Source organism: Manacus candei, unplaced genomic scaffold, assembly GCF_025592945.1.
Source record: "Manacus candei isolate 608988 ecotype Guabito, Panama unplaced genomic scaffold, ASM2559294v1 h1tg000046l, whole genome shotgun sequence".
NCBI lineage: Eukaryota > Metazoa > Chordata > Aves > Passeriformes > Pipridae > Manacus > Manacus candei.
Window position 1 is genome coordinate 4,380,943 of NW_026138094.1, and position 27,168 is coordinate 4,408,110.

General features: G+C 42.0%; 1 protein-coding gene across 8 annotated transcripts in view; it reads left to right on the forward strand.

Annotated features, from left to right (window-relative positions):
• The first annotated feature begins 3,076 nt into the window (after window positions 1–3,076).
• MYO5A (myosin VA) overlaps window positions 3,077–27,168 on the forward strand; it is a 97,487-nt gene continuing 73,395 nt past the window's right edge. For 4 of the 8 annotated variants that reach the window (XM_051796988.1, XM_051796990.1, XM_051796989.1 and 1 more), the window contains exons 1-3: window positions 3,077–3,400; window positions 22,837–22,947; window positions 24,003–24,174. In XM_051796988.1, coding sequence (XP_051652948.1) covers window positions 3,374–3,400; window positions 22,837–22,947; window positions 24,003–24,174 — 310 coding nt within the window. In that variant the 5' untranslated portion in view covers window positions 3,077–3,373. The remainder of the gene's footprint in view (window positions 3,401–22,836; window positions 22,948–24,002; window positions 24,175–27,168) is intronic. The other 4 variants (XM_051796992.1, XM_051796993.1, XM_051796994.1 and 1 more) reach the window with 3 other exon arrangements.

Genomic DNA, 27,168 nt, shown 5'->3' on the forward strand with positions numbered 1-27,168 from the left:
TTGCTACTCTGTATCATTAAAAATATGACTGGGCTTTGGTTTCTAGTATGTTAGACTACAGAATTACTTTAATGTAATCACATTTATATATATTTCAGTGCTTATTTTTCTAATAAGGCAATTAAAGCTTATTGTTTGAAAACTCCGGAACAGATGATTGTTTTGGTCCCTTGCAGTGAGTGAAGGGGATGTCTGGGAAGTAGCTTGGCATATAGAAGTTTGTACTGTTGCTATGGACAGTTGGCCTAAATATGGCAACACTTCCAGAAATCAAAATGCTGGAAAAAGTCCAACTAATTTCATAGTTATCCTGTGACTTAGGTGCTGATGTCTGCGTAGCTCCAAGCCCCGTGTGTTGTATTTGCACAGTGAGCTCAGTCACCAAGGTTATAGTAATGCCCTCTCTGCTCTGCATACCTGCATGGCACATGATTTTTTCTCTCCCTACATATCTGTTGCATTACATTTCAGAGTTCTTTACCGTTCAACCAGTTTTCTACAGCTAAAAGCTCCAGGCCTGGTCCTTGTAGTGTGAGAATATGAGAAAGGGTAGGAGAACGATTTTAGCCTGTAAATCCCTCAGCTTTGTCTGTCTTGCCGGTGAAAGGCACGTGGAGTTAAACTGATGGGCAGCGTTGAATATACAGTGCTTTTCTGAAGGAATGGGTAGGCCCGTGCACTGGCCAGGCACTAAATGTTATTGCTGTGCCTTTAATGATTTCCCTTTTTGTTTGGCAAAGAGAGAACTCGCTGCTCACTTGCGGAACAGTGACAACAGAATAGGAAGTCCTGTGTGAGAAGGGAATTTTTCTGCCACAGTTTAACAGATCATGGATGCAAACAGACCACAGATGTGAGAAAAGAGATAGGACAGATGCTTTGTAATTTTTTTCTGAAAAAAAATTACATAAAAATTCAGTGTAAAATTCTGCATGTGGACTGTATCAGCTGTATCAACTGTACATTGTCATCTGGCATATCCAAGATATATTCTCCGAAAAAAATGCCATCTTTTGAAAAGATGTTGTGCAAGATAAGAGATTATGTCATTTAAAATCTTATCAACAAATATTTGATGCAGGAGATGCATCTTAATAATTAAGTAGTCAGTCTGGATATATTACAAACAGGTTGCTTCTTGGCAACTTTCGGTGCCCCCAATTTCTGTCCTTAATGATAGATTTGAAATCCTGGTTTATGCAAATTGTGTCAAATCATAGTATATTTCGGACTCAGATATCTATTTTTTGCTGTGGCTTATAATTACATTTGGCTCCTGAGCTCCATCTGTGAATGGCTGAGATCAGTAATCCACCACCAAGCAAACTCCTGAAATGAAAGTCTTTGAATTTAGAATAGATACCCTAAAGAAAGGGTACGAAATACTGAATATGAAGCAGCACAGTCAGAGGGGAGGTTCAGGTCCCTTCTGAGAACAAAACTTGAAATTTCAGTTGTTTGTACAAGCAGATTCTGAGATTAAGGGTGTTCAGGGGACATGATTACACCTTAAATGAACCACAAACAAGTCACTTCTTTGTTATACATGAAAGAAAGATGACCTGTAGCTTTAGTATAGATCTGTTTTGCCTTAGCATACAGATGAAGAGCAGCTATGCAAACTGCTTAGCCAAAACCTCACCCCTGACCTGGACTGCAGTTCCCAGGAACCCATTCTGGGCTTCTCGTAGCACTGAATGTGCAGTTCTGCTGATGGGACTGACCCTCCTGGCACGAGACAGTAACAGCAGTTGTGGTTGATAATCCTGGGCATACTGGTAGAACACAGGAAGAGGTATTAAATTCAGCTCACAGTATTTTGAACTCACAGGAGAATCAAGAATTTTTTTAATCTCTATTCTCAATTTACTAACCTTAGTTTCCTAGCTGTGAAGGCCATATATATCTGCACCTAATACAAACAGCTCTGGGTAAGGCTCCATATTTTCATCTTGGCTATTTTTCATTTGTGCTTGCTGCTTTCTCCATCTTCTTTCTTTTAGATAGCAGCAGTAATGTATAGCTGGATTATGGCGTTTATTTAGAGTGTTTGTTTTGGGAATCAAAGTGGTGTTGTATCTCTGGCTGTTTACGAAATTGATGAGTGATTTTTGACCCATCTCTTTCGTGGCTCATTTTCTCTGTAAACAGGTTTGTCTGTTTCTTTAATAGTCACAGTGAGTTTCAGGGGAAGTACAGATACTACCCACTCAATACACAGCTGTTTTCTAAACAGGTGAATTTTGAGAGAGGATAAATAGTCAAAAACACTTTGGTGGACAGTGTGGCAAACATACCTGTTTCAACTTGTTCTGTATTTTAGACCACTTGAACTAGTAGGATGCATTTCCAAGGTAAAAAGGGGGGGAGAAGATAGTGATAGCTTCAGTTGTGCTGTCAAAGAACTCTTGCTGTAAAAAACACTCTTTAATTATTCATAAAGCAAGGAGGTGTCATCTTGAGACCTAGCTGGACATGGGTTATGTTTTTCCTTCCATTTTGACATGGATGTTAAACTTTTCAAAGGTGTGTACCTCCATGTCTTGGTGAGAACTGGACTTATTGAAGGAGCTGGTTTGGGCCCAGTTCTCTTCAATACTTTCAGTAGTGGTTTCAGTCAAGCTGAAAGAGGCTGTAAACAGTTTGAAGGATGGGATCAGAATCGGAGAGAAAAAAACCTGGCACCTGAGAAATTCAAGTCAAAACACACAATGGGAATAACTGGCAGGATGGCAGCGAGGCACACAAGAGGCTTCAGCAGGCTGTGACACAGATGTAAATCCAGAAAGATTAGGCAGCTGCACAGAAGGTTCTTCTCCCGCCTGCCTTGAGAGGAGAGGTCCCTCGGGAAAGAAGGGGCCGTTCCTTGAGCCTGGTGGTGTCCGGAGTGCGGAGCCTCGAGCAGGGCACGGGCTGGGGAGCAGCGAAAATGATAAACATCCCTGACGACGAAACAAGTGATTTGCTCCGTCTAGGAGAAAAAAAAAAATAAATAAAAAGCCGTATCCCGAGGGAGAGGAGGAATACCGGTCCTGGCACAAAGTGGGGGGCGCGCAACCCCCTGGGGGTCCGGGAGCGGCAGCGCTGACTCCCCCCGTCCGAGCGCCCTGGGCGCGGTGCCGGGGCCGCGTCCCGCCCGCCGGGGGGAGGAATCGCGCTCCCGCCGCCCTCCGTCCTGCCCGTCCCTGCCCGTCCCCGCCGCCGCTCCCACAATGCACAGAGCCCTCCAGGTAGCAGCAACATGGCGCGGGCCGCCGCCTGAGCATCCTCCTCCTCCTCCTCCTCCTCCTTCTTCTCCTCCTCCTCCTCCCGCCCGCCTCCGCCTCCCGCCGCCGGGCTGCCGCAGAGGGGCCGCCCGCCCGCGCCCTGCGCCATGGCAGCCTCCGAGCTCTACACGAAGGTAGGGCGGCGGCGGGGCCGGGGCTGCGCGGGGGCGGCGGGACCGCGGGGCGGGGGAGGCGGGAGCGGCGCGGCCCGGGCGAGCATCCCGGGCGAGCATCCCGGCGGAGCGATGGGGGCCGCGGGCAGGGACCGGCGCTGCCGCCCGCGGCCCCGGCGGGAGCCGGCGGCGCTCCCCGCGGTGGGCCCGCATCCCGGCGGGCGCGGGGCCGGTCCCCGCTGTGCCGGAGGGGCTCCGCGCCCCGGGCCGGGCGGGGGGCGGCGGGGCCGGGCCGGGGGGAGCGGCCGGGGCGGCTCCGGCAGCGCGGCGGGGACGCGCCCGGGGGGAAGCGCGGCGGGTCAGCACGGCCGCTCGGTTATCGCCTTCGGGAACACCTTCCCCATCCCTGAGGAAAAACGACTTCTACGACATGAGCGCTTTGATATTCAACTACCCTTTTCTGGTGACACTGCACCTTCGGATTATATTTATTCTTTTGGCAGCCGTTCAGAAGCCCTGCAGTCAGCAGTGATGCGCAGCGTGACTCTCATATGCTCTTTAATCAGACGTTTTTCTAATCTTTTTAGTCCTGTGTGTTAGTATCTCGTCAGCTCCCACCTGGAAACAGTTCCTGCCCTATGCATCTTGATGATGGGCAAAGGCTGCGAATGGAGATGTGGAAATGGTTGGTTTGTGCCCTAGCCATGCCTTATTTTCATTACTCTGCCTTGAGCTAGGGCAAAAATCTGGAAAAAACGACAGACAACAGGTTTTTAAGGGCAGCAGGAATGACTGGGGTCACCAGAACTGGGTGTACAGTATAACATGACAAACTGCAAATACTTCTTTCAAAAAGCTTGCACAGTCAAAGTGTGTCATTAGGAAAGCCATGCCATCTAGATCCTTGAGCCACTTCATGAAATGCTCCCAAATTATCCCCAGTCTAGCACGTTGGGTGAGGAAGGAAAGGAAACAGACTTTTTGTTTTGGCATGAATAGGTCACTTCATTGGTAGAGTCCTCCCACTCAGAAGTGATGGGACAGCACACTGACTGTGCATCAGGACAAATCGAACTGGGCATCCCTTCAACAGGCTTGACTGTATCTGAGTAGTATATTTGTGTAAGAGAGATTGAATGGGAGGAGGTGAGGTGCATGCCAGCACCCCCTAAAGAATGCTGTTACATTAGTGGTATATGACATCTTGGTGTCCTGTGTGTCACAGAACTATCTCTTTGAACTATCGTTGCCCAAAGGGATGAAAATTACCTTTCTGGTCAAGAGAGCCATGGTACTGCAGAGTTGTTCCCAAATGTCCAATAGACCTTCTCTATGTAAGGAGTTATTTTGGAAAGGTGTTCTTGATTTATCTCTCTCTGTAGATGTTCTCCTTATGGAATTGAAATCTCTCATAAAGTGTTGATCAGAATACTTTCTTTTTTCTTTTATTTTTTTTTAATTTCCAACCCTGTCTGACCTTGAATTCCCTTCCTTGAGTGGAATTCAATTCTTTGGTCAGAAGCTGCTCCAAAAATGTGGGCGTGCTGTTGTGTTGGAACTGCATTACAGTGGAAAGCTCAAGGCCCCTTGTAGTTCCTAAGGAAGGCCTGGCTCAGAATCAGGCAGGTCAGGGTAGGAAACCTGCTGGGTGTTCAAGAAAGACTCTCTGCTGTCTTCCCTCACTGCTGGCTTTTTCCCCAAGTAATGGCTGCATGCTGTTTAAATCCCATTCAGTAACTTATCCTTGATTAGGTAACATAAACAATGGATTTAAGGTCGTAGCACACAGAGGTAAAGAGAGCAAACACAAAGTCAAAGAGGCGCTGGGATGATCCTGCAGTAGGGACTTGCTGGGTGATGAAGGCCAGTGAAACTACTTCTGTGCTTTACTCTCACACCACAGGCTGTTCTTGTCCTCTTTAGAGACATATGTAGGCACAGAAAGAGCGAATTTCACATCTTTTTTATATTGGTAGGCAGAGTCAAGATATTCATTCAGAGCAGCTGCTTAAAGTACCAGAGCTTTCAGTATTGCTGGTTGTGAGCAATGGGCCCAAACCACGCAGGCTTTGTATTCCTGAGCCCAGTGATACTGCAAACACAGACTCTACTTGAGGCCAGCAGCTTCAATTTTTGGGTGCAGCAGCTTAAAATTGCTCCATGGGTTATATCCCAGGTTTTCTTATTTAAAATATTATGCCTTTGAGCCTTGTTCTATTGGATATATATCAGTGGCAGGTGTGTGGTCCTGCTGTAAGGTAATTTCTGAAAGTTTTGGTTCTTTGACTTGGGAAACAAACTTGAAAGAATCTTGATGTGTTTTCTGGATCATCGTTGCTCTGCTGAGTGATGCTGGGACATAGTTGATAAGCATTTCAGTAATTGTTGACCAACACCAGATATGTACCTACTTCTGCTGACCCATAAAAATTGACAGGGACAATCTAGGGCATGTGTCAGCTTTTGTTGAGTGTAGTTTGCTTTCCTTGGAAATTAAGAACAAGTGAGAATGCTTTGCCTAGAACTGGAACTCATGTGACTTCCACACTGCTGAGAGCACCATGTTTATGTTAGATGTTGCCTTTGTGAGTTTCAGGGGGGTGAAACCAAGCCCCAACACGTGCTCTTGCTGCCTATACACAAAAATCAACAAAACAGATGAGACACTACGTTTGTGCCACCTCTTTTAAAGTCTTAGCGGAGAGTTGACATAATTCAGTCATTTTTGTTCTCCATTTCCATCTATTTTTCCCTGGGTTTGAGTTGTTTCTGTTTCATGCTGTGCTTTCCTAGAGCGTGCTGCTTTGCCCTCTCGGGATTTCTGTTTCCCTTTTGTATGCAGTACGCTGATTTATTTACTTATCCATTCATTTATTTTCATTCTTGCTGCTACCAATATGCTCCTCCCTTTCCATTATCTGGGAGTGAGGGCTAGCTAGCTCCAGCTAGATTGGTCCTAACTTAGGGCCTGATCCAATTTCAGTTAAAGTGAGTGGGAATGTTCCTTTGAACACAGAGGAATCAGTAAACAGTTTTTGCTGGACAGCATGGTCTGGGCAAGCTGAACTCAGCAGCTGACCTTGAAATGGTTCAGTTTGGGGATTTATGAGCAGTAAATTGAGTTAGGGAAGTGTCAGAGGAAACTGCACAGAACAAAAAGCTGCTTGTGCAGTCCTCAGCATCGCAAGTGGCCCTTTCTTGCTTTCCCGGGGCTGTTTGCAGCAGCTGCTCTGAGTGTGAAGCCAAGGGTGTTACAAGACTTGCTCTTCTTCAGTTGTGCAAAAATGGCAAATGGCAGATTCTGACCAGGTTATGGCTCTTCTTGGGTACGTTTGTGGTACATGGGCAGGGAAATACAGCAAAAGAACAAGCTGAGCATAAAGGAGAAAATATAACTGTTTCAAAATTTCTGTGCCTATTATTGGGCTTTTCCTGGGAATGTGAAAAAAAAGCTGCCTTAATTATATAGTCCTGTATATTGCTGTTCAAACTGTTGTCCCAGAATAGGTTCTTCCACCCAGTGTGCAAGAGGCCAATCCACACACAGAGTTGAGGTATTTGACTTATTTACAGAAAGTGGGGCTGGGGGGAAAATCCACCAGGCCAGCAGGATGACTACCAAAACTCTTCATTATGTATACATTTTAGCAAACAAAAGCATTAATGTTCATTGGCTACAAGTTATCTAGTTCTCTTAATAGTTTGTATTCTATCTTCTGTTGGTTAATGAGTCTCATTTTTTGTGCTAATTAGTCACATGCTCAGTCTTTCTCTTCTTTTGGGTTGTTGGGTTTCTTGGACCGGTGGTCTTTGAGTTGGTCATGATCTTCCCCTGCCGAAATTATGTTTTACCCAATCAGAGCTGATTCAGCACAGTTGATGAGTTGGCTTTATTAATTTCTTTCTTATCAGGGGTTCTGCCAAATGTCCTTGTGGCCTGTAAATTCTGTATTCTTTGTGTCCTCTATCAGTGGACAGCCTTCTTTCTAAGCTTTGTTAGCCTCCCCCTAGGTCTGAGAACATTGAAGCCGTGTCAAGCCCTAAACCTTAATAAAGCTATTCTACCAACAAATAATTTCTAACACCTAGACATCACTTTAGAGCTTGTTAGCTGCTGTTTCGTGGATTAAATCTCCTTTCTTGTTGATTAGGCTTGAAAGTACACAAAGATCAAACATCAAAAAACATTCTTTTTTAAGAAAATGTTTACGTATTCCACATTTTGCAACAAAACTATTGCATGTGACCTGAGTGTTTTCTAAGCATTAAACAGTTACCACTTGTCTCAGTAGGTCACTGCTTTGTCCTTCCAGAACCCTGCTGCCCATCAGTGCAGAGATGGGGTTGTCTCCATGCACGGCTCTGGGTCTGATGGGACAGTTCAGACCAGAGAAGCTGTTGCAGAAATCAGATGTGCACTGTCAAGCTATTGCATCTGCACATGACAGTGAGCCTTCACAGGATACTTTATAACTGCACCTCTGCCTCCTCTTAAAATCTAGTGCAGCAGCAGCGGAAGAGGGAATATTTCACTTGCTTCCCTGCTTCAGGGATCTGCTGTTTCACTGGAATGGCAGCCCTGCCAGTCACAGCTCACAACAGTGTGCACCCACTTTATTCCTATTGCCTTAAAACTGAAGGTGCTGAGGATATAATTACCCAACAGTCTAACAATAGTTGGTTTAACCTAACCTTGACATTTTTGTTTGTGTAAAAGAAATTTCCTGTAGTCATGTGTCAACCAAAGCAGCCTAAGAAATTAAAAAGCTCTTAGCTTTCTGACAGCAGTTTCGTGACATGTCAGCAGTCTATCATCTTGTTAAAATACACTTGAGCCTTGGGAAGCAGGATGAGTGATGGTTTAAGTTGGAGCCCAGTCTGCACTGGAGCTGCCCCCCTGGGTGCTGAGTGTGTCTGGAGCAGGAAATGATGCCACCCTGGTGTGGGCAGGGACACACCAAGCTGTTTGTGAAAGCTTCTCACAGCCCAGAGATAGTTTTTGGGAGGGTGTATCCTGTAGTCCTAAAGAAACACTGAAAGTGTAGCATCACTGGGAGCTACTTTTGAGAAGGGGAGATCATAGCTTTATGTTTTAAGATGTTCTTATTTTTTTCCTGTAGATCTGATCTTGAAAGTTGTAGGAATTCTTTGTTACAGGTAAAGAACTGTGAAGGTCTCATTTATAATAATTGGTCTTATTTGTTTAGTTCTTTGATTATCATGTTAAAACATTTACCTAATAATATTAGTGGATTACATGGGATCCCCCTCAAACTGTCATCAGCAATCCTTGCAGAATAGTAATGTCTGTACATGGAACTGTCACTGATTATTTGCAGTCTGTTCCTACTGTAGGGATTTTATAGCATGTGCCAGATGGCTTGGGTAATGGATTACTATTATTTTTTAGATAAATAAATAATCAAAGAAAGTGCTGTTGAGCTCCTGCTATGTCAGAAAATGTGTGTAATGACCACCATTATCTTTTGTTGAGCCACTGATTTCCAGGTTGAGTTGTAAGGGATAGGGAGCCTGTGGGGCAGATTTACCTATCTTCTAGGGTCTCTTTGTAGGGCCTTTGGGAGTTTAATCCACCCCATGTCTTCTAATAACAAAGTAATTTGTCTCTCTCTTTATGAGACTCATTGCTTAATCTCCGTAGAAAAAAAAAAGCATTTTTGTTATTGAAATGGGCTCATTGAGGCAGCTGAATAGGAGGAAGTCACACAAATGTCCAGTGTCACATGGTTGCACTGTTTCTGGATGGTCTATTTTTAATAGGATTTCAAAAAAGCAAGAAGCGACAGTGAGGTTAACCACAGGTGGTGTCTCTGCTGTGCAGGAAAAGCAGTGTGCAGCTGGCAAGTCTGTTGACCTGTAGGGCCTGTGCCTGGATTAGGCTCTGCACCAGACCCTGGAGGAGTTTGGGGTGGCCTACAGGGACATTCACAGAATCTCAGAATGGGTCAGGTTGGAAGGGACCGCAGTGGGACATCGGTCCAACCTCCCTGCTCAGGCAGAGTCGTCCTAGAGCACATGGCACAGGATTGTGTCCAGATAGTTCTTGGAAACCTCCAGAGAGGGAAACTCCACACCCTCTCTGGGCAAACTGTTCCACTTGCACAATAGCGAAGTTTTTCCTCATATTCAGATGGAACTTCCTGTGCATCAGTTTCTGCCCATTGCCTTGTTCCTAGAGATTGGCACCACCAAGAACAGCCTGGCTCCATCTTCTTGGCACAGATATGTATACACATCAATGCATAATAATATATTATATTCATATGTTAATTTATACACATTAATTGAATTCAGGTTTCATTCCTTGACAGCACAAAGCATACACAAAACAAATATTTAATTGTTTGAAGTTTTGCTTGCGTTACTGGAGACTTTGACACCTGCACATATATATGAGCATACTTTCTGATGTTGCTGGTTTAAAAGGCATCTTGGCTGGAGGGAAGATGATGGATGCAGGTTTGCTTTATGCTGTCACACAGCAAGAGCTCCTCTGATAAGAGTCAGTGATTTGTTTTATGCCTCTTGATTCAAGTCAGCTTACCTTGGTGTGCATGTAGAGACGAGCAGAGTCCTTTGCTTAGCTGTGTTTTCTTTCACAGGCTTGAAGGTGCAGAGGTTATCTCTGATCTAATTTGGTGCTCACTGTAGTGGAGCAGTGTTTACTCCTGCGTGTATTGAGCTTGACTCCGATAGTGAGTTATTTGTACAGTTGGGCCCAGGGCCAAGAAAAGGCATTTGGGCAAGGCTTTTGTTCCTGATGCTTCATTAGCAAGCTACTCGAATGAGTTGAAGCAGCAGAATGCACCTTCTGCTTGTCTTCTCTGCTGCTGAAATAGCAAGGGAAGAACTTCCTACTTCCCATCAATAATAGGAGGTTCTTGTTGCAGAAAATATGGAGTTAGGGTCAGAAATAATCCCATGGTTCTTGGAAATTTTCATCATGTCTGTAACGTTGACTTTTTCATCAAACTAAGTCTTTCTGCTTATTTTCATATACCATAACCCCACTCATGATATGCCTCAGCAGATGTATGTTTTTGTTTTGGGGGTGATGCTTCTGGGAGTTTGATTGGTTTAAATCAGTGTCAAAACTTTTAAGTATGTGGAAAAGCATTAGGCATGAAATTAAACCTGTTCTCTAAAATCCATGTGAGACAGAGAAAAATTCAAGCTGTTTTGAATTCAAAGGCTCTTCATACAGTAGCTTTTTCCTTTTGTTGGCTTTACTTTTGAGCTGCATCCAAGGCAGTGAGTTTGGGTTGCTAAGGCCTTGTTTACCAACACTAATGGCAAGGCTTTTAGTGGCTTTCCTGGCAGAGAACAGCACTCATGCCTGTGCTGGTGCCACCCTTTGCTTAGGACTGCATCATTTCCTCCTCGTTCTCAGGGCTGCTTGGCTTTGCTTAACTCTGGGTTTGCTTAAGCCTGATTCTGCAAAGATTTATCGTTATCCCATGTGAGTAATCATACATTGCTTAATTTTGTGCTTTGAAATCAAGCACATAAATCTGAAAGATCAAACCTTTTGTTCTCTATTTCTTCTTATTGCAGGGAAATAATTTTGCTGTCATATACATATGTTTGGAATAATTTGTGCAGGAAAACAAATTAAAACATCCTAAGCATGTGTCTTGTCAAGTTCTCTGTGGATAGCTCTGTGTTCTCAGCGTTGCAGTAAGTTAGGACCTGTCTACTTAAAACCCAGTTTTAATGTTTAATAGCTGTATTTTCAGGAGGAGGTTTCCCTTTGAGGACCCTTGCCATCTCATGGTGCCCCTCATCTTTTAGCCTGGTCCATTTTTTCAGTTTGCTCCAGGCAGCAGCCTAACATGCAGCCCTGTGTGAGATGGATCACTTGGGCTGCCCAGCACTGCACAAACGTGAAAAGCACCATTATCAAGTTGATGATCTTGATGGTTTTGGGGTCTTCCTGTTCCTGGCAGTCCAGATCACAGCAGGAGCAGTACAGCTGCTTGCTGCTTGCAGTTAGTTACAGTATTTAATAGTTTTGTTTCTATGTATTGGTCTGTTTATATTCAAATAAAATGTGAAGAAGAGATCAGTGCTGGCTAAATGGTTTGTATGTGGGGTTTTGTGTGTTTTGGTTCGGTTTCTCATTTGTTTTTAAAAAGAGGCTGAGTAGTTAGTGTGGTTACCTTAGAGAACTGCCTTTCTTGCTGAATTCTGGGCATTAAGCAGCTGGAATGTAGGCACAGGAAACATTAGGCACAAAAAATGAAATTTAAATACTTCAGTTCTACTGAATGTCTGTGGACTGCATATACTGACCCAGCTTTTAATGTATGTGCAAATTCTAATGTTTATTTTGAAGAAGGTCCAGATGGATTACTTATGGAAGCATAGACCTTGTGCTTTACACCTTCTGTTCTCCTTAGTGGCATGGATTTAATTTCTTTGGCCTATTAGTCAGGGACAATAGCAAGAACTGCTATTGATCTTCCGTAGCTATTGATCTTTCAATAGCTATGGAAGTACTCAAGGCTGGGGTAAAGTTTCTTAAAATGTTAAGGGAGAAGAAGGTGCAAACCTAACATCAAAAAGCAAGTATGAATGAGAAGTCACCATGCTGATGAATGGTTTGAGGGAGCAGCATGAAGATTAAACTGAAGGAGAATCAGTCAGGAATGCAGAATGCATCTGTGTTTTTGCGTGTGTCACCTCCGTGCTGTTTGGTGAAAGTTGTGGCTATTTTCTGAATATCTTGAAAGCTGTTGCACTTCCCTCGTTGCTCATCGAGTCTCCATTTTTGCCATGTAACCCTGCTTCAGGTGTGGCTGTAGGTAAGGCTGCCAGGGTAATTCACACAGAATAAAAGCTGCCTCTGGCAATTAGTGAAAGTGGCTTGTTGAGTTTAACTCTTAGGAGACAGTGAGGATGATTGAGAGCAGACTCTTCCGGGCTACTTACTTACACTGTGGTCTGATGAGAGCCCTTCATCACTTGAAGATTAAATGTAAAGGCTAAAGCAGCATTGCTTTGAAGAGCTCTCATTCTGTGTTAACACGGGGTGAGATTTGATATGTGATTTGTTGTGTCATTTTCCAGGGTTGTTGTATGGGTGGGTGTAAACTACACATTTCTAACTGGACAGTCCTAAATGTAGAAGAACAGAGACTTCTCAACAGAGTGACTTTCATACCCATATGGTCTGTTTTTTGTAAATGGGTATGAGAAATCATCAAGTCTTCCTCAATTACCAATGGTGTCTTTGAGTTCTTCCATTTGATTATCACGAGACAAGAGAATTTTGTGATTAGTTTGTGATTTACAGGAGGACACTCTTCCTCTTTGTAGAGACAGAGAAATAGCCTAAAAATACTATGAGTCAGTCTAACAATGAGGGAATTCATTGCCCCAACATGGCTTGTCACACGTTACTCTCTGCAGACTCCATGGGTTATTCATAAGTATCTTTAAAGCAGATGACCTCAGTTGTTTTGCTGAGGAAACCAGAGAGAGAGGTTCCCAAGTTGCCTTATGAGTTAGTATACACCAAAACAAGATATATAGAAATATATTCCATGGAGATTGAGCCTATTTTGCCCGGAAAGGAAACACCAACTGCCTCTGAAAGTGCTGCAAATCGGTGTTACAGGAGAGATATGGACAGAAATAGATGTTTTAGACTATATGTATGTTAAAGTAAGTAGAATATGTTTGATTGTCTTCTTGGTTTTAACATAAGCATATAGGTCTGTATAGCCAAGCATATAATTGCTTATTACTATCATAATATTGTAGTATAATAGTTTATTAATAAAGGTTTATAGTAAGTAGAGTTTTGACTTATGATTTTGGAGATACATAAAGAAGAATTTTTCAAGCATGCCAGACATTCATTTCATTGTTCAGGAGATTATCTCCCTTAGGAAAAAAAATGACAAGAGGAGAAATATTTGCAGAAGTTGTTGGAATTTGATGTCAGAGTGCACTTCTTCCTTGTGACAGTCTTATGTATCGGAAGTGTAAAGGTGATATAAACCTTTTGCAAACAGTCAAATAGGTAACACTTGTAGAGGAGAGGAGTGGTTTCTCTAAGGCTAAATATGGTATGATTGGAAGTATGCTTCAGCTTGTGTGAATGGCTTTAATTTCACTTCCCTCTTCAACACAGGTGTTTCCCATAACTTCCCATGCTAATCAAGGTTAGCATTGCACTGATGAAATGGGCTGGTACAGGCAGGACTTGCAGCCCCACTGCTCCTCTGCCCCATCCTACTGGGGGGACCGGTGAGGGCAGGGCTGGACATCCCACGGGAGGAAATGCAGCTGCTCTTGCTGGAGAGTTTCTGGTAACACCGTGGCTGTTCACCCCAGTTCTGCTTTCACAGCTTTCCCCACTCCTTGTGGAGAGTCTCTTAGGGAGGTTTATCTCTGCTCACTGGTTTTGAGTTTGAGCTTGCCCAGGTCATTCGTACCAGGTCCTTCTGGTTTCCTGGTGTGGGGACTTACTGTTAATTGCTGTTAATTTCCCATGAAAAAATGGTGAAACCAAATGCAGCTTCATTAGATGTGCTTCAGTGGAGTCAGGTTGGTGTTTTAATGTGGCAGAAGGGTGTCTGTGGTGTGGACTGGACCATAATACGGTCTGGGTTTGCTAAGTAAAACTAGTTTTCCCTGAATAACTCAAGCTAAGTCAATTAAACTTCGTTTTAATGATGAAGCTACATGTCAGCCTGGGGCTTCTGTGTTGGTCTATTGAAAAATACTCAGTTAATCTTTGATATTTAAAACTTCAATTTGGTGTTTTACTTTAAATGTGACTTTTTGGGGGGGCTAGGATTAAGTAAATGCAAGGGTATGCTGTTGGACATGAGCTCAACTTTACAGAAAAAGACTCAGAGAAGTACAGCCTTATCTGCTATCAAAGTTTGTGTCAAATATATTTCCTTTTTAACTTTCAAATTAAACCTTCACAGTTAAGTCAGCAATTGTCCATGCTCCAGATGTTTTACAGATATGAGAAAATGTAGCCTCACTTCACTTCTGTGAGCTAGGTGATCAGTTATGGCTCCACCACTCCCTCAGTAACTCATTGTTTCAAACTCCCTTGCTGTAGCACGGCATGGTGCATCTGTCTGATCAATACAGCCCTTTATTTTCCCTTCCTGCCTAAGCAAGTTGTAGATACACCAGATAATCTCACGGCAGCGATGCAGATGGCTCAGTGGTGAAGCAGAGACACTGAGACTAAAGAGAGCATTTCCTCCTCGTGTGTGTGTGAGCCCAGGATGGACTCCCAGCTGCAGCCAGAGCTATGGGCCTGTTCCACCCACGAGCAAAACCAGGGCTGTGCCCTGAAAAATATGTAAGGAACATGAGGGTCTGGACTGAATTTGTACCAGGGTCTGGAAATAATACTTATTTATGCGTTTAGGTAATTATACTGTGAAGTCTGTGTTATGACTTACATCACCTCAGTGTTTCCTTTTGTTTCAATTGCCCTTAAAAGTGTTTGTGTTCTTGAATCTTAAATTTGGGCCCCCATGAATGTAATCATAACATTGAGTATTGTTGTGTGTGTGTGTATTCCCTAAGTATAGACTTTTTAAAAATTTTTAAATTGGAGAATTTTCGTAATATACTGTTGGCATTCACTGTAAGGACACAAACATGAAATCATGTATCCTTTTCCTAATAATCTTTCTTTGGTGCAATGTGTCTCATTAGCTTAATATTCAGGGGAACTGCAGTTTTTTCATTTGCCCTTAAATTTTTGTGGGCACTCTTCTACAACTCTTGTAACATGTTTTTCAGGTTGGATGAATTTTGAGTTTTAAGGAAGACTTATAATTAACTTCTTTTTGAAATCATAGCATGTAATTCGGCTTTGGCCTTCCTTTTGGTGGTATGGATCGAAATGCAGTACAGCAGATGCCTCTCTCTGTGGATATGACCCCAAATGAAGTTTTACATGAGTCAGAATATTTTCCTGTCACTCTGTCTGGGGTAGGCGTCACACTGCTGCTCAATGTTTTTGCAGATCTTATTGTGGTTATTCAGCTGGTTTGTGTCTCAAGCAGTGACCAAGACATTGGTGGGTTTGGGGTAGCTGTAATTGCCTTATTTTTCAAAGATCTTGCAGAGCTGTGTTCATTCCTTTGATAGGTCTAGAAACCAAAACTGTTTCAAACACAAAATTTTCTTCAGCGTTGATATTTCTGTGAATGTTTTTTTTTAATCCTGTTTACTTTAAAAGAACTTTTTTTTTTTTGAGGAGTTTACTGAATTAAATGAGAATAGCACACTGCAGGAGGTAAGACAGCAGCACTGCTGTTTCACTGAGGGTTTATGGTAGGTTATTATGCTGCAGGTTTGCTGAGGACTGGTGGAATATGAGGAGTCCTGTGGGCAGATGGGGCAGGTGGGGAGCCACAGGTCAGTGGTACAGGAGCATCATCAGTGGTACAGGAGCATCAGTCCTTGTCCTCCTAATGGTGGCAGGGATGTAGGGAAAGAGGTGGCTGCGCTTCCCTTGTAACAGACTGGCCAGGCCACTTTGTGAAACGTTTCCTTTTTCTGTCATTGATCGTACACAGCCTTGCCTGAGCCCTGTCAGAAGCATCAGGTAGGCAAATTCATGGTGTACCCAGGCAGTGGGTGGTGGCTTCCCACCCCTGCCCAGTGGTTTCAGCTGCGAGTGCTTCTGGCATCATGTGCTGAACAGTCACCGAGTGCAGGATGGAACCTTGGCTGCTTGGGGAGGGTGGAGAAGAGCCCGTGAAAGGGGATCTGTGAAATACAACAGGAGCTAACAAGTGCTGTTCTCGTATGCAGCAGCTTAGGGGGGTGAATGGGCAGTATTTTGATAGCTGAAGTATTGTCTGGGTTAATAACAGCTGATTATAAACCACATCTGTCTCCCTCTGTGTGACATTTTGAAGAGAAGGTCAAGTACAATCAACATAAAATGTAGAAAGCAATGTTTTTAAAGATGAAGTAAATTCACAACTTTTAAACATTTCATGTGTTTTAGCTCCTTAAAAATGTTTCTTGTGAAAATCATATCAATTACAACCTTGGAATAGAACTGTTCTTTGATAGATTTGATAGTTTAAAGCAAAACACTGAGTTTTTTGGCCTGGATGTCAGGCCCAGTGTGTAGGTTTGCTGGGTGACAATTTTCTCTGAATTTCAGTGCAAAGGTTGCTAGTAATTGTAATATTTAAAGAAATATAAAAATATACATTTCTGTTTGCTGATCAAATTTATTTGCATGTGTATAGATATCCCGTGTTTGGGATTTAGGGGTTTTTGCATCAATTTGAAGTAAGGTGAAGTTTCAGGTAGATGTAAGTCAATGGACATTTTTCCAGTGGCTGAAGATGCAGATCTTGCTGCAGTGATTCCATGTGGGATGCTGGTAGTTTTTGACTGTACCTTGTACATTCAAGGGATGTTTGGCAAATGACATACAAGTTGCTTTTGTTGCTGCAAGTCCCCGGGCCCTAAATACAAAGAATGCCTTATAAAAATGCCTAAAAGAAGGAAAGAAAGGAGGGGGGGAAAAAAAAGCTTTTTATGTCTTTATGATTCAAATGTAGTGGATATTTATAGGGTAGATGAAGTGCTCAAGTACAACAGATTTTTTTTTTTTCATTGAGCTGTGATTCAAGGAGTTTCCTCTTGCGTGGTGAAGGATGCAGTGCCTTACCTGCCTAACCATGAGCACTGCGGGTGCTGTGACCCAAATTTGCAGACCCAGTGTCAGTGGTGTGCAAACTCACAGTGGTGGTGTCTTAGGGGGTAGCTCGGAGCCTGGGTCACTGCTGTGCCCCGGATGCTGTTTGGCTGGTCAGGGAATTCCCATGAGACAGAATAACACCGGGCTTTTGATCTTCCTGTTAGGTGGACTAACTGTGTGAGATTGTTTTTCAGTTAAAACATTAATACAAATTGTCACTTACATTTCCCCCCCTATATATCATGATTGAATGTCTTTTTAAATTAATGCTTTCCAAATATCAGGCCTTAAACTGTACAAAAGGTCTATAAATGGCTGTTGCTGAGCAACAAGACAGAAAATGCACTCCATGCCCAAAGAGTGCTATTGCCTTTAAGAAAATCGATAATTTCTTCTTGGATTTTTTTCCAAATATTAATGATTCTGTTTCCCTCAGGCCATAAGAAGAATTGAGATGGGTTGGTCAGAGGTTTTGCAGCAACCCACTTGTCATGAAGATGCTCTGCTTTCCAGTCCTCCCTGGTCACCTGGCATTTTTATGAAAGGAGAGTAAAGTCCTGTGTGTCTTTGCAGAGTGCAGCCACTTTGTTAACAGGGGTGCAGTGTGTCCTTGGGACTGCCCATGTGTCACAGGAGGGCACAAATTTTAGTGGTTTCAGCAGTGGAAGAAGCAGGACTTCCTCCCACTCCCATGATCATGTGAGTGATCATGACCCCTTTGTAGGAGATCCAGGTTGGTCAAGTTATGACTTGTGTTTGACTGTTACTCACCTGACCGTCCATCTGCTTATTTTGATACCATAAAAGCTAAACTTTGCTGTGTCAGGTGTTTCCAGGCTCAGTATTGTCATCCTTGGCAGTGGCACTGTGAACCAGGCATAGGGGAAAATATAAAGCTGAAAGGAAATTATTCTAATAGCATCAGATTGTGTGGTCAGAGCAAGCCTGTCAACTCTGACAACTTTGTGCTCTGTTTTGTTGTTATGACTTACTGGCAGAGATACTTTTCTTTTACCAGCTTAATAATACAGCCAGCTCTGTCCAGGTGGCCATGTTCAGTCAGCAACAGATTCACATTGAATGATTTTGGTGAAATTTGGCTTTGACTTTCACCAGCTGTTGCTGTTCCATTGGCTCTTTCAGCTCCTGCTGCCAGAATTGATCTCTTTGATCCAGTATCTCTTTGATCCAGACATAAATGAACTGCTTTATTCCTACCCAAAACCAAGGTCATTCTTGAAAGCAAAGGGGGCAATGTCCCTTGTATTTTTTTTCATGGTGAAAGACTGTGGTTATTGAGGCTGGCTGTAAATAAAAAAAGAGATGATCTCTGCTGGAGTGAAAATTGTACAATTTCATTTGTATAGGTAGATCTCACTGAGAAACCAGGGACAATTTTCTGTGAACTGAAATTTCCTTTTCATTCTACAATGTTGATCATTTCATGAACTCTTTCAGCTCTTACCCAAAGAGCAGTTAAGCTGGGAACATAGCTATATCTCCTCCTTCTGTGTTTGTGATCATGCAAGGGAAGTAGAAAACTATTTGACTGCTGAAGTGACTGCTGAGCTGCTTGCATTGCTAATTCCCTTCTGTCAGCAATGTCGATTAGTACTTCAAGAGGTTAATATCTCAGAAGAGAGGCTTTGTGAGTCATATGGTCTCATTTGATAGATAATTATTATAGTCTGCTGATTTCTTCATGTGATCTAAGAAGAAATCATGAGGTATGACAGAATGCTGTGTTTTCCTATTATGTTTTCTTATTATATAAAATTGTAATAATCCAGCCAATCTTCTGACCCACCAATAAAACATGAAAACTTCTGTTTCTTTTCTGCTGTGAACTCTTTTAGAGTCTTTCTGTAGATATCAATAAACTGTTGGCTTTCAGCAGCCCACTTGTCCTTCCTTGGACAAAGTATGATGCTCCACACCTCCACGGGATTTTGGAAATATTAGGGTTTTTTACATTAATCAGATGAGGCTGGAAGAGAGTCTAGTCAGGAAACATTTAATTATTTGTTTTCCTTCTGAATTCAAGGGCATCTCATCTGTTTACCCTTAATATTTTCACTCTGACTTTTAAACTATTTTAGATTAAGGAATGGTCCTTTGAATGCTGGGCTGGAAATATGCCTTTGTCATAGGGTGGAAGGATGTGCTGCATGTCCTTCCCATGCCTCTTTCAGTCCTACATTTCCAGTGAGGAGAGGAAGAAGTCATCAGTGGTGAGCCAGAATCACACTCACAGAGAAAGGACAACATTATTATCTGGATAGCAAAGCTAAATTTATTTGAGCCAAACCAATACTGAAATATAAAGTGCAAGTGACACTATTGGTAAGCTTGGGCTGACATGAAAGGTAGCAATACTTTTAAAATACTTTTAAAAGTTTAATTTCACTGCCTTTCCTTGAGTAAATCATACTTGTATCTCCCCTATCAGATGTTTTATTCAAAATTTACCTTGAACTGCCATAACAAGTAATGTATTCATGGATCATAATCAGGCACGATTACACTAAAGTTCATTTGATTCTTGCTGTAACTGTTATTGTCATTTCAGTGCTAGAATTTTAGGCATTATTGTCATTTTTAGACTAGAACTTCCTTTTTAGAAGGCAGGCTGATTTGTGTCAGTGTCTCTAGAAGTTTGTCTTATTTTAGTCTTATTTTAACGTTGTCATAAACATGGTTTTATGTACTAGTAAATAAAGAGGGATGAATAGCAGATACCAGAGTAAGGTATTTCCTAAGAGAGAGGCCCTTGGTCCTGTTTCCACCAGTGGTGGTGCTTTGTTTAACTCTATAGGGTTGAATCCCACTACAGGCTAGGCAGCAATGGGATTTTAGTGTCAACTGATTATATAAAAGATAGCATGAAAATCTGATTTTGCTCATCATTCTGCTAAATTAACGAGGTGAAAATGTTGTGAAATGACTCAGTGCTTGTAATTAGGAGCATCTCTCTCCCTCCCACCTGTTCTTTTTACCAGGTGTTTTCTTTGGCAGGGATTTAAGGCTAGGCACTGATGCTAGAGATGAAAAGCTACAGCCTAGTGCTCATAGGATGACTTTAATATCTGTAGGGTTATGTCATGTGGAAGGTTCAGCTGTCTGTAGTAACCCAGTTTCTATGGTGATCTGTCTTCTGCTTTCTCTTTCCCTTCTCTAGACAGTAGAAAATGTACAGTTTCAGCTGAATAAATTAAAGGTGCCTATTTCATGGTGCCACAGATCACATAGTTAGAAACTGCTACGCAGCATTTGCTGCCTCAAGTTAAACAGCATTTGTGTCTTACAGGCTGCTCCTTTTTCACATCAGGAAACGTTTCTTTGTGTAGCCTAGAGGAAACCAACCTGCTGATCTGTTTTGCTAGACAGCAATTAAATGCTTCCCTCTTTTCGTGTTACATTTGCTTTGCTTTCTGTTAATTCCTTGGAAGGAATATCCCCTCAGAAATATTGGGGATGGGGATATTTCTGCTACAGCTTGGAGGTGGAACCTGGTCAAAGTGTGGTATGCATTCAGTCTTCAGCTGTGTCTGATGCTGTAGCATCTTTGTGTTAAACTAAAAAATCTTCCCTGATTTCTGGCAGGGTTTTCGATTTTTTTAGGATTTTGTTTTGTTGTGTTTTGGATCTTTTTTAGTAATAGAGAGTTCTCTGAGCAGGTACATTGTGGTATGTTTGGATGTATGGAGTTTATGAAATACTGATTTTATGATTTGAAATTATGATACGAAATTGTGAATTGAAATTATTATTATTATAAGAAATCATGAGTTTATGATTTATGAAGTTTTATAGGGAATCCTTTGTTTAAAAACCAAGCAGAAAGGAAAGAAAACATTCCTCCTGAGCACTCGACTCGAATACTGCATCTCTGTCATCAAGTGCTGGTTAATTGTTTTGGAACTGTTCTGTAGTTCCTGTGGGTTTGTACTTGCATTGCACATACACTTGTTAGCACACACCTTCGTTTCAGCTCAAACAAGGTTTCTTACCTTGTGAATTGTGGATACAGGGCTGAAAAGAACCAATCCAAGTGCCCAAATCATGGCTTCTGCTGCTGCTTTCCTCCGTTGTTGTCATATACAGTGCTCTGTGAGTGGCAGCAGCATGTACTGAAGAATTGTTTTGGGGTATCTTTCATTTTTCAAATAGTTTGTCAATATTTTGGGGAGTGAGGAAAAGTGTATGTAAATACTGAAGTAGTGTGGCACTTTTGTACTGAAAACACTAACAAATAGGTATGAAACTAATAAAGCTCAAAGAAAAAAATAAGCCACACAACCACAAGTTTACTACAAGGAGAAAAGTTTCTTGTATTTGTATAAAGTACATTCTTAGGGCTGTCATTAACATCCAATGAAGATGATGAAGAAAGAGCAGGTGTGGGAGCGTGACATATGGTGTAATGGGAACAATGAAAGTGAATTTTTATTTACTTAGTTCATTATCTGTATCAGTAGAGAGAATTGATTTATGTGTGGCTTAAGCTTCTCAGGAGTTTGGGAGCTTTCAGCAGCACTGCTTTAAAGGCTGCCATGTGTTAAGGGTAAAAGCAACACGTTTTGTGTTGGGTTGTTAAGGGTAAAAGCAACACATTTTGTCATGTCTTGTCTTGCAACAAGAAAGCAATATGAAGTTTGGCATGCAATCTTGCAGAAAATCCCTAACAGAAAAAAGCAGTTTGTAATTTTCAGTAGTGGGAAAACTGGGTTAATAAGAGGGGAAAAAAAAACTTCATCATTCTTTGAGGCAGAGGATGCCATACAAAAATAAGTTGTGTAAGGTTAGGTGGTGAAGCTGTATGACCAAATGCAGTTTTCTCTGCCATGAAATGTCGTGCTTTGACAAATACAATGTGGTTATTTTGAAATAATTTAGTGGGTTGAGAATGTTTTGCAATGAGGTGAGAGTGACTATACCTCTAAAGCCAAGAACCTGTTTTGTTTGCAGAGGTGGTGGGTGTGGGGTGATCTCAGTGCTCTCTAGGCATTTAAGTTCAGAAGCTTTAATACATTAAAAGTGTCACAGCCTTTTCCTTGTGTTACTCAAGAGCTGTTTTCATTTGTGTGGTTTTGCATGTACATGCAACTGTATAAGTAACTAGATGGTTTCCATACACCTTTAATTCATTCTTGAATATGAGATAACCATTATATCTTCACTCATTCAAAAATATGAATATTCTTTCTGTTTTTGAAAACAAGTCATATGTTTGTACTGGGTTACTTTTATGAATAAAGTTTCAGTGAAAATGGCCATTAATGGGAATCTTGTTTGCTGTGCTGTTTTTTCTACTGTTTGGAGGCTTTTTCAACCAAATATTTTCAGTTTTTTTCCTTTGGCATCCCGGATATAAACCATTTTAAGCTTGCTCTATTTGTAACTACAAAGGAAAGAGCTTTAAATCTCTCTGAAAACACTGATTTTTTTTCTTTGTAGATTTTCAGCATTGAATGTTCATCTTGGAACACTTTCTGCATGGAAAATGCATTTTTCTCTCTGTGTAGGCAATAAAATGAAGCTTGTGTAGCCTTTTATCAATAGAACAACTCACCTCAGATGTACTAATTAACTTTTCTTGCTTAAGAGTCTGTCTGTTAAACATGTATTTAAAAAGGAAAAAAAACAGTTTTGGTGTCCTCTATATTGATGATTTAACTATAGTGCAACAAAAACTCACTGATCTTTTGCTGTTATTGTTGTATTGCAGTATGCCAGGGTTTGGATCCCTGATCCAGAGGAGGTCTGGAAGTCAGCAGAACTTCTCAAAGATTATAAACCTGGAGATAAAGTCCTCCAGCTTCGACTTGAAGAAGGCAAGGTAGGTCTGTGTGTTGTTCATAGGTTGATTGTTCTTGTTCTCAACCAGGGACCGATGCACCTAATGCAGGAAGCTCTACTGTCAAAATATATCTGGTTTTAGGTGTGTGCAATTAGTCTTGTCCACTCACTTCCTGTAGCCTTTTGGTGTGCTAAATTTTACCGTTTAGTTACAAAAATCAATTTTGCCTTATTTTTAAAGTAAATGTAAAAATAGTTGCTTCTATCCACTCTCTTATGTTCAATCACATCACCTTTTTCTACTTATGCCATCAAAGCTATAACCCTGGTTTGATATTCCAGGGAGAACAGTGTTGCTAGGAGAACAGTGGTGCAGAGAAGGAACAGTGACTTTTAGGTGGAGCATAACCATCAGAAAATGTATAAAGATAAAAAGGGCAAGGATTAAGGGCATTGCAAAAATGATACTGTGTGCTCTGTTGAGAAATGGTGACATGTCTACAAGAAGCTCACATCCTTCTAGTTGGATTTTGTCATGGCAGTAGCAGGTAAATAAAGTGATTTTAGACCTAGAGACGGATGCAGTTAAAACATCTGTGTTAGAGGTTAATTTATATCTGCAAAAACTGTAAGTAGCATTTTTTTCCATTTTTGCATTCTTCACAGCGTTCTGCCAGTGTTCTTGTGTTGTGTTAGTGTGTATGAAGCTGGCTATAGGTTGGTGGGAGTCTGCTTCCCCTGCCTGTTCTGCTCAAGAGGAAAATAATAGGGGAAAACTGGTCAGATTTATGATACAGTGTATTTTGGTTTATTTAATAAAAAGGTATGGCAGCAAAAGCACGGGGTTTGCTTAAGTAATAGTTTAGAAAGATGGCATCTCTATACAGTTGCACATTGTACATGTAGAAAACCCTTTGAGAAAATTTTAAATGACATTTTTTGAGAAAGAATAGCTTAATCAAATCACCAGATAATTTGAATCTTGCATTGTGTGTTTGTAACTTGGGCATGTTTTGCTGGGAAGAATGGCTGGAGGGAGTGAACTAGAGACGGAAACAGCAGCTCTTTCAGCAAGTGTCTCCAATTGATTTTCAGGACCTAGAATATTGCCTAGATCCGAAGACAAAGGAACTCCCTCCCTTGCGAAACCCTGACATACTTGTTGGTGAAAATGACCTCACAGCGCTCAGTTATCTCCACGAACCTGCCGTTCTGCACAACCTCAAAGTTCGATTTATAGACTCTAAGCTCATCTATACCTATTGTGGCAAGTACTGTCTTTTCATACCATCATCTTTACAGAGAATGCCCTAGACAGGAAGAGGAGAGTAGTTTGTTGATATGTCTGCCTTTAACTTAAAATCGTTTAATGATAGGGCATGTTGGGCTGTTCTTAGGAAAACCCCCATGTTTGTGGTCACGTAGGCTTGAGACTATTAAGGTTCAGAGAAAACTGACTTCACTGTGTGTTCCTCTAGCTTCCCAAGGGACTCTGTTTGTAAAATGTATATTCAGCAATTTTAGCTTGCCAGTAGGATTCCTGTCTGGTTGGTGTTCCCCTTAGGCTTGCTTAGGTCAGCATGGGCTGGAGGAGGGGCCTCACAGGGTGCAGATACAGGATGCCTTGGTGGTTGGTGAATTTGTTGCCCAGCTATAACCTCTGTTCCTCCATCTCTGTTGGAAGATATCTGTTGGAAGGTAACAGTTCCTGAGGCAGTGCTTGTCCTATCACAGTTACGATCAATTTTGGTTTTAAAAGTACTGTTTAACTCACAGTAGAGGTTACCCAAACTTGTAATTGCCTGTGGTACTTTCAGATGGCCAGAATGGGGAAAAGTTACTTTAATGATCACTTTTATCATAAGTGCAAAATTGTAACTGAGTGGTCTATTTTAAAGCACTGTGAGGTAGTTTAGCCTCAAAATTTAGACTTGATGCTTCTGAGATTTTTTTTGTCTGTGTGCATGTTTCTTTTAAATCTCAGTGTTTAGTCAAAACACATTGCTGGCTTTTAATATAACCTTTCAGTATACCTAAACTTTGTAATTTTTTAAAATATTTCTCTAGTTTATCTGTACTTCTGACATCTGTTACAGCTCCACCCATGGTGATGGGTATGGAGAGCTATGACAAGCAGCACGTTAAACATGTTGTGACAGACAGACTGCAGGCATTAACATCCTGCTGCATTTTGCTCACTCCGGCTGTTCCTAATCTGCAGATTCTCAGCAGAGTGCATCTGTTCCCAGTCCTGCTCTCAGCAGTGGCCAGATCACAGAGGACTGGATCAGACTTTGCCACCCCCTACTTGCAGCCAGACTTCACTCCTGTAGGAGTGGGAGATGACTCATACCACATCTCATCCCATCATGCAGTCAGAGCGCAGAATAATTTAGGTTGGAGGAGACCTCTGGAAGTCTTCAGTGAAGCTCCCTGCTTAAAACAGGTCTGACCAGATCAGGTTGCTCAGGGCTTGGACCAGTCAAAGTATCAGAGCATTGGAGTATCATCAGTGATGGCTGGAGATACACCATAGCCTCTCTGGGCAGCCCCTGCTCAGTGTGCGTGTTGTGGTCCCAGCCCTGGGAAACCACCTCAGTTCCCCCAGTGGAGACATCATCTGTGTTTCTCTCCCTAGTGCCCCCACGGCAAAGCTCTTCTGTGAAAGGGCTTTTGTGCAACTGGAGTCTCATGGCCTGAGCTTGTAAGGGGTTTTCAGTCTCAGTTTGGTGGGCTCTTGCCTGCTGAGCACCACCATAGCCCTCCCATCAGACAGCCTGCCCAGGCTGTGTTCTGGCTGCTCTGTGTTTGGCAGCATTTGAAAGGCTTTCAGAAGGAATGTGCTGTCTGCTAGTTGTGTTTCGCTGTGTTTGGGAAAACGTGAAAACAACACGTTTCATGTTTTCCCCAGTGCAGCTGTAGTGGTGTTTTTGGCTGGTTTTGTCATTTCTCATGGGGCTGGAAGGCCTTTAGCTCTTCAAGGATGGGTCTGCCAGAGGGCCTGGGATGGTGGAGCTTGGTCAGCTGGTTTGCTTCCAAGCAAGACTCAAATGATTCTGGGAGCTACATGTGGGTTTATCAGAAATGTGTGGATCCAGTGGGGTGGGAGTTCCTGGTGGTCAAGGAGAAGGCTGTGATGGAGGTTCAGCCCTGCTGAACAGTATGCTGTGGATTTATTCTCTTGGGATGTAGGAAGTGTATGTTATCTTATAAACTAAGGAAAATAGAGTTGGCATGCCAGCCTTTAAAAACCTGATCCTTTGGCCACGGACATCCACCTTGCAAACTTCTCCATCAGTTTCCAGCGTGAGTAGAGGTTACTTCCCCTCTACAAAGATTATTGCCTTAGAGCTCTGCCTGCAGGAGGGACTGCATTTGCCTCCTTAATCTCACTCACACATTAGCCAGGTTAGTTTAAATACCCTGTGAAGGTGGTTTCAGCTAACACAGCTGATGTAGCCCAAAGGAAATTAAAACCACTTCAATCCACCAAGAGAATCAGGGTAACATTATTCTCAACCAGCAGAACTAGAACTGAAATGCACGGATGGATGGATGTCCAAGGCCCTAGAAATGAATTCAACCATGCTGTCTTAGTGTAATATGTCAAATTGATATTAAATTCTTCAAAATTTCACCTTGAAGTAATGCAGACTTTTAAACAGAAAACCTGATTTCGCAATTTCAAGACAGCTTTTCACCAGCAATTCAGAGGTGATTTATAACTTTGCTTTACTACTGGGAATATGAACTGAGGAATTAATGAAGGAGGTTGAAAAGTAACAAAGGAAAATTTGCTTACATGGAAAAACTGCTATGGCTGTGATGAGAACTCAGTGAATACTGTTGGTTAGTTCAGATTAGTAAAAAGTACTGCCTGCTGTGCAGGAGAGTGAATTTTAATTTAAATTAATAAATTATTTATGTTTATGTCCAATATGGCCTCAGATGGGTGAGTACGTTCAAGATAAAAGAACTAGATGCACCTACTTTGGTTACATATAAGAGGAATGGCACAAAGAGTAGCCAGAGTTCAGTTTAGTGTAACTGTAGAAACAAAAACACACATAAATCTGATTTAGGAAAGGCTATATTTCTTAAAATAGCAATATGATTTAGTGGAGATAAAAAGAAGTTATATGTAAATTAATCTGGATTATAGCCCTGTGAGACAGACTGATTTCAAAGTTCTGCAGGAAGCAAATAATTCCTAACTCACTTGTTTTGGTTATTTCCAGATGGTAGTTGCTCGTTGATTTTA